The sequence below is a fragment of the Rissa tridactyla genome, chromosome 1 (assembly GCF_028500815.1).
Source record: "Rissa tridactyla isolate bRisTri1 chromosome 1, bRisTri1.patW.cur.20221130, whole genome shotgun sequence".
Lineage (NCBI taxonomy): Eukaryota > Metazoa > Chordata > Aves > Charadriiformes > Laridae > Rissa > Rissa tridactyla.
The window spans coordinates 121,613,507-121,626,345 of NC_071466.1; the positions used below are offsets into that span (position 1 = coordinate 121,613,507).

The window sequence follows — 12,839 nt, forward strand, 5'->3', positions numbered from 1 at the left end:
TTGATATAGACCGTTATATATACCATGATACAATGTACAATTTGGATCAATAACCCATTTCTCAAATTGCCCCCCATGCCCTTTTAACGTAATAGTACGTTTAAAAAAGCAACAAGCTGCATGCAAAATGAAAGTTCCAGCCACTTCAAACCGCTACCGCTTAGAAGACTATGAAAACTCTGAAGAACCCGATGCTGCACGGGCAGTAACTGCATACCTCTCAGTAGATGATTCCCAGGCATTGCCTTCGTGACGCAGCATTTCCAGCTCACTCCCGCTGGCGTCTCAGAATTTGGCTCTCTGCAATGCCAGAACATAACCCCCCCGTAGACAGGCACCCCTCCGCAAGCAGCATTTGTGGACACGCGCGCAGGACTGAAACCAGTTATTCAACTGTTCACCAGAGCTCACAAAGCAATTACGTGCCCGTGCTCTTGCTTAAGCCTGTTGGTGTGGTTTTTTTTTTTTTTTTGCTCCCTCCATTTTTGTAATAAAACAATTTGGAAGAACAAGTTGAAGAGTTTTCCTGATTTTTTAAATGTTCCTTTGTACGTGATCGCTGGCTGCAGCCCTGGCTTTACAGTGCGGTGCCTTTGTGCATCCCACCTGCAGTTTCGGTGCCGGGGGTGGTCCCACGGGTGAACGGCTGCACGCAGGAGTGGACAGACACACCGCTAGGACAGCGCTGGCAGCACTCCACAGCTACCGCTGCGGTGCCGGACAGCTGAATCTGCCCAAAATTTGTACTGGCTGCTGTGGCTACACAGACGACTGCCTGCCATGGGATTCTAAAGGGCTGGTTGTACAAGCCACAAGCCGAATTACCAGAACTATCTTTTCTGTTCCTTTTTAACTGTGGCTCGGTTGCCTCAGTCATCTATGTATTACCCACACTCCTTCTATTAAAATTAACATTAAGCATTCACAAAATATCTAACTTGATGAAATAATGTGTTTTCACACTATGTTGTCCCTAAGGGATGAGATCGTAACTAATTCATCTGGTTATTTTCTTTTACATGATCAATTTACCTTAAAGAGATAAAACCAGATACCACTTTTTGTGTGTGTTTGGTTTTTTTTTTTTTTACTTTTCCTTCAATTAGAGTTCAAAGCATGACTAGATGTAAACTATAAAGTCAGACATTTCCTGTTGAATATCACGACATCTTGCTACAAGTCCACTTTTTCTTTCTTGTGAATTGATGGGGGAAATGTACGGGGCAGAGGAGGACGGCTGGAAAAAACTGAATGCTTGGCACCTTCTTTTTTTCTGTCAGCTCCTAAGGCACACAGAGGTATCACCATAAAGAAGCATAATCATTAGATTATTTTTCAATTCTTAGAAACAGAATCAAGATAAAGAAGAGTTCAAGGGCAGATTCAGTCATCTTAAAGCAATAAGATCAAGCAGCATCTCCAAGGCAAACTATTTCTTTGCTGCTGGTATTTTCATAGCCTGCTGCTTTTGGGACAAACCATACAGACCATGAATTTTATCCTTCCCCAATGTAAGAATCAGAAGGAATATCTCTTCTAGTTATATCTTGCACAGAATATTGCATCAAGAGAAATTATGGTTCTTACAGCCAACGCTACATATTACAAATCAAGATGGAGTCAGAATTAGCCACAAATATGAGAGCCATGTGAACTGATTTGGTCCAGGCTGTTTCCCAAGCTCAGTTAAAACTCAAGCATCAACAAATATGGGTTTGCGTGTACAGCTGTGTCAGACAGATGTTTCAGACAGCTGTAAGCACTTATAATTCCGATGGTTATTTTGCAACTCAAACATCTGAAGGACTGGAGCTGCTGAAGAATGAAAACAAACACTTTTAGAGTAAAAATAAATAATTTAATGCATGTTGAAATTATCATATTACTCCTTAAATAAACTAGTAACATTAGAAAAAGAGAAACAATTTCCCATAAGATATTTCTCACAATACAAAAGGTTTCATAAAATAAATTTGTCTATCCAACAGTACTAACAGTTATACTGGCTATAAACAAATAACAAGAAGCTATACTTCACTAACATGGTAGTGAATCCATCACATTCTGTGTAAAGTTAATGCTTATTTTTTAATTTTTGTGTTACAGTTAATTACTGGCTACAACTTTCATGCCGCATTGGCTTACGTGACCTGCTTCAGCACCTTCTTCTTGGCATTGGTCCATCTCATCTGATCTCTTGTCAACAAGAACAACTACTTGCTGCCTTATTAAGGCAAATATCTTGCATCTGTCCATTTTTATCCCCACTGCAAGGGCAGGGAGCATAATTAGGGTATAGACTAGTTTCTCATTGAATTTACAAATGAGGGTCAAATAACTGTCTTTTTACAAGTACCAGTAGCTAAATATTAAAGCACACAGCTAACGTGGCCTTTTCAAGATTCCTGTTGCATTCAGGTGCAGTAATGAACGAGATATGTTTCTTCCTTCTCCATTTCTATTTCACATTACAGAAGAGAAAAATATACCACCTTGTTCAGGAAGACTGTAGGATTAACAAAGGAATGATGAGAGTTAAAGCTCATTTAAGAAGCAAAGGTCTTGCCTGTAATTAAAGAAAACCGGAAGTATATTTAAGTTTTCAGGCTGTTTTGAGAGGAAAGTATAACAGGGAAACAAGGCACGTGAAGTTGGCAGGGGGAAAGTAACAGACCTGGGCATGGATGGAAGGGAGCATTAAGGATAAATCCGTGCAGATAATTTTGGATAATCCAAGAGCAGAAGAAAGGAGCCATGTGCAAGAATCCTTCTAAAGCTCATGCAGGGAAACCAATTTTAATCATAAGGCAAGATAAAACAGAGATTTCAAAGTCAACAGAGCATGCGTCAGGCAAGATACACAATTTTCACAAGGGCGAAATGGGTTATTGATATATCAGGACAACGATAAAGAAGGAGGTAGCAATGTTTATGAGTACAACACTGTTATAAATATACCATTTCCCATTTACAATATTGCATCACAGACAGTATTTACAGGACAAAGTCTTTAGAATTGTTTCTACCGAATGAACAGCTCCCGGCCCTGGGATTACTAATAGAGAGAAGAAGCCCATCTCTCCTAGACGGTGAGGAAGATGAGGAGTCTTTCCATCGTTACTCTGAAAGTTAAAACAGTACATTATTAACATTGAAATGAAACTTTAGTTAGATATTTCAGCGTATTCTTTCACGTCCCTTTTGCAATGTGTTTTCTATGAATCCTGTCAATATATAAGGAGCAAAATGATACTGAGTATTAGAACTCATGAGCTGTTGCTCTCTTGAGTATCAAAAGTATGAAGAAAAATCAGTTTGAGGTAAGCACAAATCTTACTTATATACACTGTATGTTGACGTGTTAACCTAGGATTGTTCTGAAAGCACGTAAGTGGGAGGTGGGAGGAAGCAGCTCCATGCATTTTTTCCAGTAAAACTTCAAAGCTCATAGGGCTTTTATACTGACATTTCAGTCAAGACAGATCTATGGATTTGTCAAGACAAATCACTGGAATCTCTACCTAGTCACGGGTAGTCATTGGAATCACTTCCTAGAAAACGTAGAAGAAAGAACATTTCATTCCTTTAAAAGATATCTCTGTGCATAATAAATTTTCCCAAAAAACTCTGACAAGGCAAAAATCAGGAGGCTTTTTTATCCTTGACTATGAAAAAAAATAATCAGAAGTTGACCCCCAAATTACTTATCTGGTGTCACTTGGATTTTAACTTTTCTAATAAGCATTCAAATACAAATATATCATGAGGAAAAATAATTTTAATTATTTGGCTCCCCATTATGGTGCACACACATATGAGGAGATTTTCTTTGTATGTATAATATGCAAGTGGAGAGCTGAAAAGTTTGGTTGGAGTCTGTAGCTAAGCAGTCTCATCCTTACTCTGTTTCTAATCAGAGGACTAAATACTGAATCCTAGGTAATAAGCTAAGCATAGAAAGACTTTCTTGAAAACTGAATATTTTACAATTTTCTTAATATTATTGTTCAAAATGTATTTCCTAAAAAAACTCAACATCTTTCCAGAAAGATTTCCCTTCTTTCAAGCAAATACTTCAGCTCTTTGTAAAGAAACAGTCCCTCTAATGTACAGCACTTACATGTTAATGTGAGAGAAGTTGGGTCAAGCTTTAACCTGTTACATTCAGACACCCCAGTATTAAAAGAATCATCTTCATCATAAATATTTTGACGTAGAACGTTCCTTATAAAATCTGGGTTCATTGTGTTTTCCATAAACCCCTCTGTTGACGGTGGTACAGAAAACTCTAGCTGATAAAATACAGTGGAGCTTTCATTACTGAAAAACAAAAAAAAAGTCAAGTATGAATGCCTTCCAGTCATGACTGGATCTTTTCTTTCTTGAGAAGGCTGACTTTTCATACCAATGTTGGTGTGGATTTTTTTTTTTTTAAACTTGTTCTAAGAAAAGCATTATAAAGGAAAACTGCCATCAAAAATTCCAGTTTCCTCTTTCACCCCCACTTCTCAGAGCAGCTCTTGACATTAACAGAAATGGGGCACATACCTGAAGGCAAACTGAGACACGTTTTCAAATGCACAAAGGGCAAGTGGACACATGTCGTAACGGGGTGAGGTTTTCAGCACTTGTGCCTAACAAGTACATAACGATAAGAGCAGAGGTGCCGCAATATCTCATGCATAGGTTAGCTGAGAACCTGCAGAAAGATTTGCTCTCCTGCTAGTGGTACCTGGCACAACCGATCCGTGCTCTTACCCCAGCTCTGGAGTGGATTATGCAAACTAATGCACTGGAGTCCATCTCTGGAGATTTCACTGTTTGTGGTCTACCAAGTTCCCTACCTACAACTTGACAGTTACATTTTGTACACCCAGGATTTAAGACATCAAAAAAGACATTGGATGGGGGAAAAGAAAATGAGAAAGAGAGAAAAAGGGAGGGAGAGAGAAAAAGAGACAGATCAGCCAGTCAGTAAGTATGCAGAACTACAGCTTTGTATTCGGTGTGTAAATTATAACTTTTACACATAAGGCTCACTCGTTGAACACAGACAGCATGCCCAAGGCTGGCAGTACAGGGGAGCACATTCCCCAAAGTGCTCTCATGACTGCCCCTTGCCCCAGCCCAGGCAGGTCTTCCTCTGTCCTTGCTCTCTCAAGGGCCTTGGGCTTTTGAAAATCTACTTCCCATGATTTATTCCTCTCTTTCTAATCCCTTTTGTAACAGTGCTTTTTCAGAAGTCTTTGTGGAAGACCTCTGACCACCTTCCCTTGCCTCTCTGCTGTCTCTCCATGGCAGGACCATATTGCAGGTGATCTTTCCAGTCCCAGTTTTCTCTCTGTTGCTCAGTCTCCCTCCTGTTGTAAGTCTGTGGTATCTCCATAGGTTAAAACTCTACAGTCTCAACCACAGTGAACTCCTTACCCTTCCTCCAGCGCCAGTTTCTGCCAAGAGTAAGATCCTCCCTCTGTTCCAGCTTGAAGCTTTCTGTTGCCTCTGCAAGGCAGGCCTGGATGTTTTCCCTCTTCTTCCCACCATTGCTACTCCTCTGTCCCCATCAGCCTTTGGTGGCTGAGCTTCTCCTTCATGTGTAAGCATCTCCCACCCAGGCTAACCCAGCATCCACTCTACCACCTGCTCTGCCTCCGACTCCTACTCCACCAGTCTCTCTAACGTGCTGCTACTTTAAGATTTGCTCCTGTCGTACAAAATAAAGTGTGGTGGAAAAATGATCTAAGCATACCAGCGATGCAATATTACTGTTTTGGCTGTCATGACTTGTATGTCCCTGTTGCTTTAGCTCTTTTGGGAACAAAACAATTTTCCCCTCCCTATCAACCATATTTTATTTATTTAAGGCTATTTAAGCCATGTCAATCTCAAGTGGTTCCAGCAGCTCTTTTTCCTTTTAATAAACGTCTTTGAATATGTTTATTAAGGGCTGCATTTGGAACCAAAGACAGCAGAGGTGACACTTAACAGCAGGAAAATGTTACTGTCATTATATATTATTAGCAGCACTTGCCATTTACACCAGAGGATCCTTCAAACAGTTTTCATTACCTATTTTTGTAACTTTCCCTCAAACATCCTCCTTTTCACAGATTTAAATGTTGCATATATTTACACAGGCACATGTATGTCTTATCAAAAGCTTGGAAATTTTGGATAATTTTGGTGACAGAAATTGCTTACCTGAAATAAACAACCTGAGCCGACCTAAAGTAGCGCCCTAGAGCTGGAGATGAACTGTAGACATCTGTTAACTTGGAGAGAAAAAAAAAAAGAAAAGAAAAAAATATTTATTCCATTCCCTCTCTCTTTTCCCCATAAAAAAAGTACAGCAAATCATTCTTACGAGGTGTTTTAAGGGGCATAAATGCAGGTGCTGAAGGTCAAATATCATCAAACATCCGCCCCAGAAAAGGTATGCAATCCTTTTAAGCTTGACAGACAAGTTGATCTGGGAGTTTGAGTGATTACTATATTACCTTAACACAATGGAGGCATTCGGGGGTGAACTGAAAATATGCGCTCATGTTGCCATGTGCAATTTATGTTGTTTGGCTTGGGTTTTTATTAGTATCAACCCCCCCTTCTACTCTTACTCGATAGAGGGAAGGGTCTCTCTATTGACCGTCGCTTACCACAATAAGTCAAAATCAGCACTGCCATGCCTGCCGAGCTTATTGCAGCCGTAACTCAGAGCTGTAATGGCTCAAGGCAAATGACAGCTATAAAAGCCAGACTGTCATTGTGTCTTACATACTTACAGGAGAATGCAACACACAGGATTTTTAGCTGGCATTGGGCTTAGATGACTTCACAGGCCCCTTCTAACCTAAATTATTCAGTGATTCTATAAAAAAGATAAAGAATATGCCCCAACCATTACTGAAGTTTAGGGGAAAAAAAATATGGCTTTTTTTTTCCCCTCTCCTTTTATTTATTTATTTATTTTTAAAAATCAATGTAAACTGCTTGTGTGCTTAAAAGCAATTCCTTTCTCTAGATCAGGACTTAAAATTATACCAGAAAAAGTACAGCTCTCAGATTATTGTTTTGTTTTGTTTTTTTTTTACTTGCAATTGCTACACAGAGAAACAAACTTCTAAAAAGAGAAAGCAGTGAATCTATGTTACAAGAAGAATCAGCTTTGCCAAGAATCACATCAACACATACCCTCTTAGTAATGTTTTCAGAGAAGAGGTGTGGGAGACCACACATTAACTTCAACGTTCCTGAAAAATTGCGATAATTTCTACTATTTAGTAGCGCCTCGGGATCCCAATAGTCATCCTCATCTGTGTAAACATCTAATATTCAAAAGGAGACAGAAAAGGAAGGAAAAATTCCCAGTTAGCAGAAGTATTGAAAAAAACTCGCTTAGCTTTCTTCAGGGTGGCTTTCTCACAGATTTCCTAGGTAATGACCGTCTGGGAGTAACAGAAAGAAAGTGCAAGTCACCTGAAGAAAAGTGACAGCACATTGAGGTCAATCACCCACCCCCAGTAGGGAAAGTCAGCTGCTTTGGGAGCCTGACAGGCACCGACACCACTGGAGGGGACGCAAGTGATCCATTGCGCTCGTTGCGATGTTACAAGCATCATTTCCATCCTCATCCCCGACTGTTCTCGTAACGTTTTCTCACTTAGCTACAAACTGGAACTGCCCTCTGATCAGGATACAAGTTGCTTGTTGCCTGCTAAGCTAAAAGCGTTCACATCTACTACTCAACACACCACCCTCTGCAGTCAGCATCCCAGTCCCTTCGGCAGTTTACAGAAGGAATTTCAAGGGTGCTACTGTTCTATTTATGTTATATTAGATTGTACATATTGTACATTTTTATTAGAGGACAAACCAAGAGTGAGATACTTACTAGAATAAAGAATTAGGCTGATGAGAATGACCAGGAAGAATACTAGAAAAATTGTAGTTATAATCATCCATAGTTTACACTTCCAGAAAACTACATTCCCGCATGATTTCCAAGGATCTCTCTCCTAGTTACAAAAGGAAGAGTCATGTTGATTAATGAAATAAGGTGGGAAAAAATATTTAAGCCGGTCTCTACTGTAACATTTAGAAACAAAACCCCCACATAGATGGGAGAGTCTCATTGGTAAGCAATGCCCTACACCAGAGGTTCCCACCCTTAAGTACTGCGGCCCGTGGGAACATAAACCTGTAGAAGGCAAAGGACATTCACAGGCAGGCTTTTACTTGAAAGACAGACATATCGTTCCCCATTTGTGCAGAATTTCCAATTCCTGAATTGCCTGTTAAGCTGAGGTGCTAAAAAGGTGCTTTCATGGCTTCCAATTTTTTTTTCTTAACTACATCGATTTGATTTGTATGTTCTGCAAGCTGTCCTTTACCTGTTTGCCACCCCCACCAACCAAAAAGCTGCCTGTGGAAGAATTTCCAGAATCATTCACCTCTGCAATATTGATGATATCAGTCTGCATAGATGCCAGCACCCAAAACAAGTGGATTGCTATTCATAAGATTTTATTGCATTACAGAACACGCTAAAAAAATTGAGACTTTTACAGCCAGCTCCCTTTTTCTTCAGAAGAATAGAAACTTGAAGCCTATTGAGTACATTTAACAGAAAGTTCATTAAAAATCTCATCTGTTCTAGGAGATCACAAGGAAACTCTCTTCAAAACAATTGTGCATACATGTATGTTCATACAGGAAAGAAAGGACAATAGTGGCCTTTCACTTAATTGTTAATAAGATTTAAGACCATGGCAGAAATTAGTCTTTTAATTAGTTACCCTAGTAGTAGTAAAAAATAAAATAAAATAAATAAAGCTTAGGTGACACACAAAACAAATGAAAAACTCAAATTGTTTTATTCCACAGGTCGGAGACTGAAGGAAGGGCATGAATTCATAAGCAGACCATCCTGCCTTTTTAATTCCTTCTCCTCCTCCTCATCCGCCATAAATCCAGTGGTAAACTCCACGTCCTTTTTGACATCAGTAGCAGGCAAGGCAAAGCACATGCTGTAGATTGTCTGGGCCACACACGTGCAGGCTGGCAGAAACCAGCTGCTAGCTGGAGGCATTAACCCAGGTTACCTTCCTTTACCTTTTGAACTTTCTAAGAAACCAGCATAATAGAAAGCCTTTCACTGAATTCAGCTGACATCCACCAGCTGGCTTAAAGCCTCTTTGGGGGTGGCAGACGAACAGGGAGAGAAAACAGATACCCGCAGAAAGACCTTACAAGAGTCATTTCTCCAGGAGCGGGGGCAGATAACAGCGCTCTCTGCAGACACCCCTGCATGTAGAACTTCACTTTGGTGGAGAACGAAGGGCAAAAGCTGAATACGGTTTCACTTACAACGTGCTTTCAGGTGTGATCGTGTTCACATATATATTTTTTATTCGATTTTTCAAATGTATTATGAGAATGAAGCTTCAATTTAATACTTGACACTAGCATATCGTTTTGTGAGAAGAGAAAAAAAAAGCCAGTTAACTACTGCCTGTAGTACAACTATGAAATCAGGCATAGTAATATCAGTTGAGACAGACAGTTACCAAGCCCAAGTTTCGATAGAGCCACATATTTAGACCATCACAAAAGGGTAATTCTTAATCACGCATAGCAAACCCGCTCGATCTCAAGCAAGCATTCAGCTCTACAACTATCGCCTACCAGCTGGGCCAACACCCTCTGGACATTGCCCATATACATCATCACAAGACTCCTGGAAGGGAGCAGCAGCAGAGAAAATCTCTCCCCAGTGGGCAGGGCAGCTCTTCCGATTAACCTGCCACCTGACCGGGAAGCAGAGCCTGATGATTTTCCAGCGGTCCCTATAGGATAGGAAGCCAGTTGCCAGAATCAGCAGAAACGCAGCCCAAATGAAAACTCAGTTCTGGGAAGGGGAAGTCTAAACTGAAACTTAAGGATAAAGTTTCTCAAGACAGCTGAGCGGATCTGGCTCACCCCTGCCTCTCCTCCACCCTCTCCTGTTCCTCTTTGCGCCTCCCTAGAATTTGTCTGACCCTGCAGCAAGCTGTTTCAGCTTACCAGACCAGAAGAGAAGTAATCAGATATAGCAGAGCAAACGGTGGGGTTTTTTGCCTAGCCGGTGGAATGAATCAGCCGACAGAGCTGAGGGGCTCACACAAGGAAGCAGTTCAGTGCTGCTCAGCCAGGAGCGGGAAGGGAGGGGTGGCGTGACGAATACAGCCCAGCTCTCGGGAGGGCTCAGCCATCCCTACAGAAAAGGGGGACACATCTTCGCTCCACCACTGATGTTCCCTCCACTCTTGAGTAAGTAATGAAAGATCACTGTACAAAAAGCGACCTGTGAGTATATGCAGCTCCGCTGCCAGCGTTAGTCCCTTCCACAGCTTCAAGCTAAACGTTGGGAGCGAACTCCCTCAGGACTCACACGCTGGTCTTAACTGAGGCTTTGGGGCACTCTATTTGTACAAATTCATAATTGTTAGCAACTGCAAATTACTCAAAACAAGAGAGAATCCAGCAAGGTCGGCTGCAGGACATTCTATTCTTGTTTTGGCAGTGCTGTTTTCTGATTAATTTGTTCTGAAAGAAAGCCTGCTTTTATTACGGGTTTCAACTTTTCTCCTTTCTGTTTTTGAGCCTAATCCCACTGAGAGCACACAAAAAGAGAAAGCAAAACTCAGAGCACCAATTACAACTTCGTTTTCCAAGTTAAACTTCACAGACAGCCAAGCACAAAAAATGAAAAAGAAAGCTTAAAATCCCTCTCCAATATTAGAACACTTCTTGAGAAGAGGAAAATAAATGTTTAACAGGTTTTCAGCCCTTTCTTTCAAGTGACTAACCTTTCCCTCTCCCTCAAACAACAAATTAAACCACCTCTACAAGATGTTCCTGCAAAGTGTCGTTTCACTTGCTGTGTGGTGTTTTCACCGACAGCAAGTATCAAATGAGCATGTGAAATTCCTACCTTTCTCGTCTGAGCATCTAGAGGCTTGCCATGATCAGCCTCACTTTCCTCCACGTTATCTTCTTGTAATTCAATGATCTCGTGCTCCTGACCAGAGCTTTGCCTTTTCATAGCTGCTGTCTCTGCGCGAGGACCTCTGACTCTGAAGCAAGCACGGAGGCAACTCATTTCCTTCTGGTTTCGGCTGCAGTTATGGCCAGTAGTAGTTCTGGTACAAGGCTGGAGACGGTAACAGGGAGAGTTGGGATAGTTTTCACAGGAGTGACCTCAAAACGCTGATAAAGAAGGGGAATTCCTTGGAAGGATGAATAATGTCGTCATCTGCACTGGCTAGAGGGAAACGGGAGGCGGAGGAAGTATCGATTTGCCTAGTTATGAGAACTGCAGCCCTCAGCTGTGCAATACTAGGTTTTCCAGTTTGTCTACCTTTACTGTACCAGCCCTTGACAAGCAGGTGACTAAACCTTCAGCGACGTTGTCATTTGCTGAGGCAATTCTGAAAGCAGCCGGATTGCTGTCGCTGCTGCTGTCAGATGGAACAGTAAAATACTATTGCTGTTATCCGCGCAGCGAAACAAACGCGTGTGGTTCTGAACAGCACAAACTGAGTGAAGGGACACAGAGGTTGGTGTTCAGTTAGGCTGTGAAGGGAACGTACAACATCCATCAACACTTCTAATTTTAATCTCCCTCTGTAGTCAATAAATGAACGCTACTGACCTTGGTACCATGAATTGTCTTCTCTCTAGGTGTTACGCACCCTAAAATCACGTCTGGTGTTAAAGAACCATTTATGTCTATTCACATACTATCCGACCTAAACCTGAGAAGCTGCTTCCGTGTAAAAAAACACAAAAGGACAAATCTGAAGAGGAAGATGGCATTCAATTTCAGCCTTTTCTCTGCAGGGCATGCTTTTATGAAGCAAATCATGGTGTGAGTTGGGATCTGGTCGGCACTAGCTTCCCGCATGAACTCTCCCGTGCTTCTTAGAGTCACTCATGCCAACTTATTGCCTCCAGGGGCTGATCCCTGCCCCCACCCTTCCAGTGTCCTTTCATCCTACCTCCTCTCATTTCTCCTGCTCTGACTCCATCATTGTGTTTGCCTTTCTTCCCCGCAGAGCACCTCTCTCCCCTCTGGATCAAAAGGATTGGGCAGGCAGCCAGCAACTGCACTCTTGCTCATTCCCTTGTCCCAACACAGAGAGGACGGTGGGTTAAGAGGAAAGCAAAGCCTCTTTCTCCAACTCCCTCCCTTGCTGGCTGAGCATCCACTCACAGCACTGCTCCTTTTTCCTGCCAAATGCTGAGGATGGTTTTCCTCTCCCCAGCTTTTCTCATTGTGAAATTCATCTGGGTATGGATGCCTGGAGCACTCCTGGGGATTCAGATTCCTGATGTCATGTCACAGCCCTCCAGGCAAAAGTGGTCTATCAAGCCGAGCACACGGCTTGGTTTCATTCAACTAATAAAAAGACACACAAATTGCATAACCCACCTTTTGGTTCTGGAGAATCCTTAAAACTCCGGAGGATGAAGCTGAGCGGTCATCAAGAACAAAACTTGTGTCTGGATCCACAAGATTTCACCTAGGACATCTTCACTAGAAAAACCCTTTTCCTGATGGTCTCAGTGCTCCTGCTGGAGATGAGCTTCATTTATTTCATTTTCACTCACAGCAAGAGACCTTACCTTCCTACTGAATTGTCTGAAAATAAAACAGATTTTCTAAGTCAAATGAGTTAATGATTATGGATCTCGCCCTGGAAAGGGACAAAGTCCTTTCATTTACACCTGAGGAAAGAGCTCCTTACAAATGCTTGAGTTTCTTTAGTCTGGTTGATCCGACTTCCACACTTGGTGCCTGTCTT

The 12,839-nt window shown here is 41.6% G+C and overlaps 1 protein-coding gene across 1 annotated transcript; it reads right to left on the reverse strand.

Annotated features, from left to right (window-relative positions):
* Positions 1-1,190: 1,190 nt before the first annotated feature.
* On the reverse strand, positions 1,191-12,749 carry C1H3orf52 (chromosome 1 C3orf52 homolog). The gene is made up of 7 exons (XM_054188300.1): positions 12,467-12,749; positions 10,967-11,185; positions 7,886-8,009; positions 7,186-7,319; positions 6,199-6,269; positions 4,121-4,320; positions 1,191-3,122 (listed from the first exon to the last, which is right to left on the reverse strand). Coding segments are annotated over exons 2-7 (699 nt in total). The 5' UTR covers positions 11,135-11,185; positions 12,467-12,749; the 3' UTR covers positions 1,191-3,120.
* Positions 12,750-12,839: the final 90 nt, after the last annotated feature.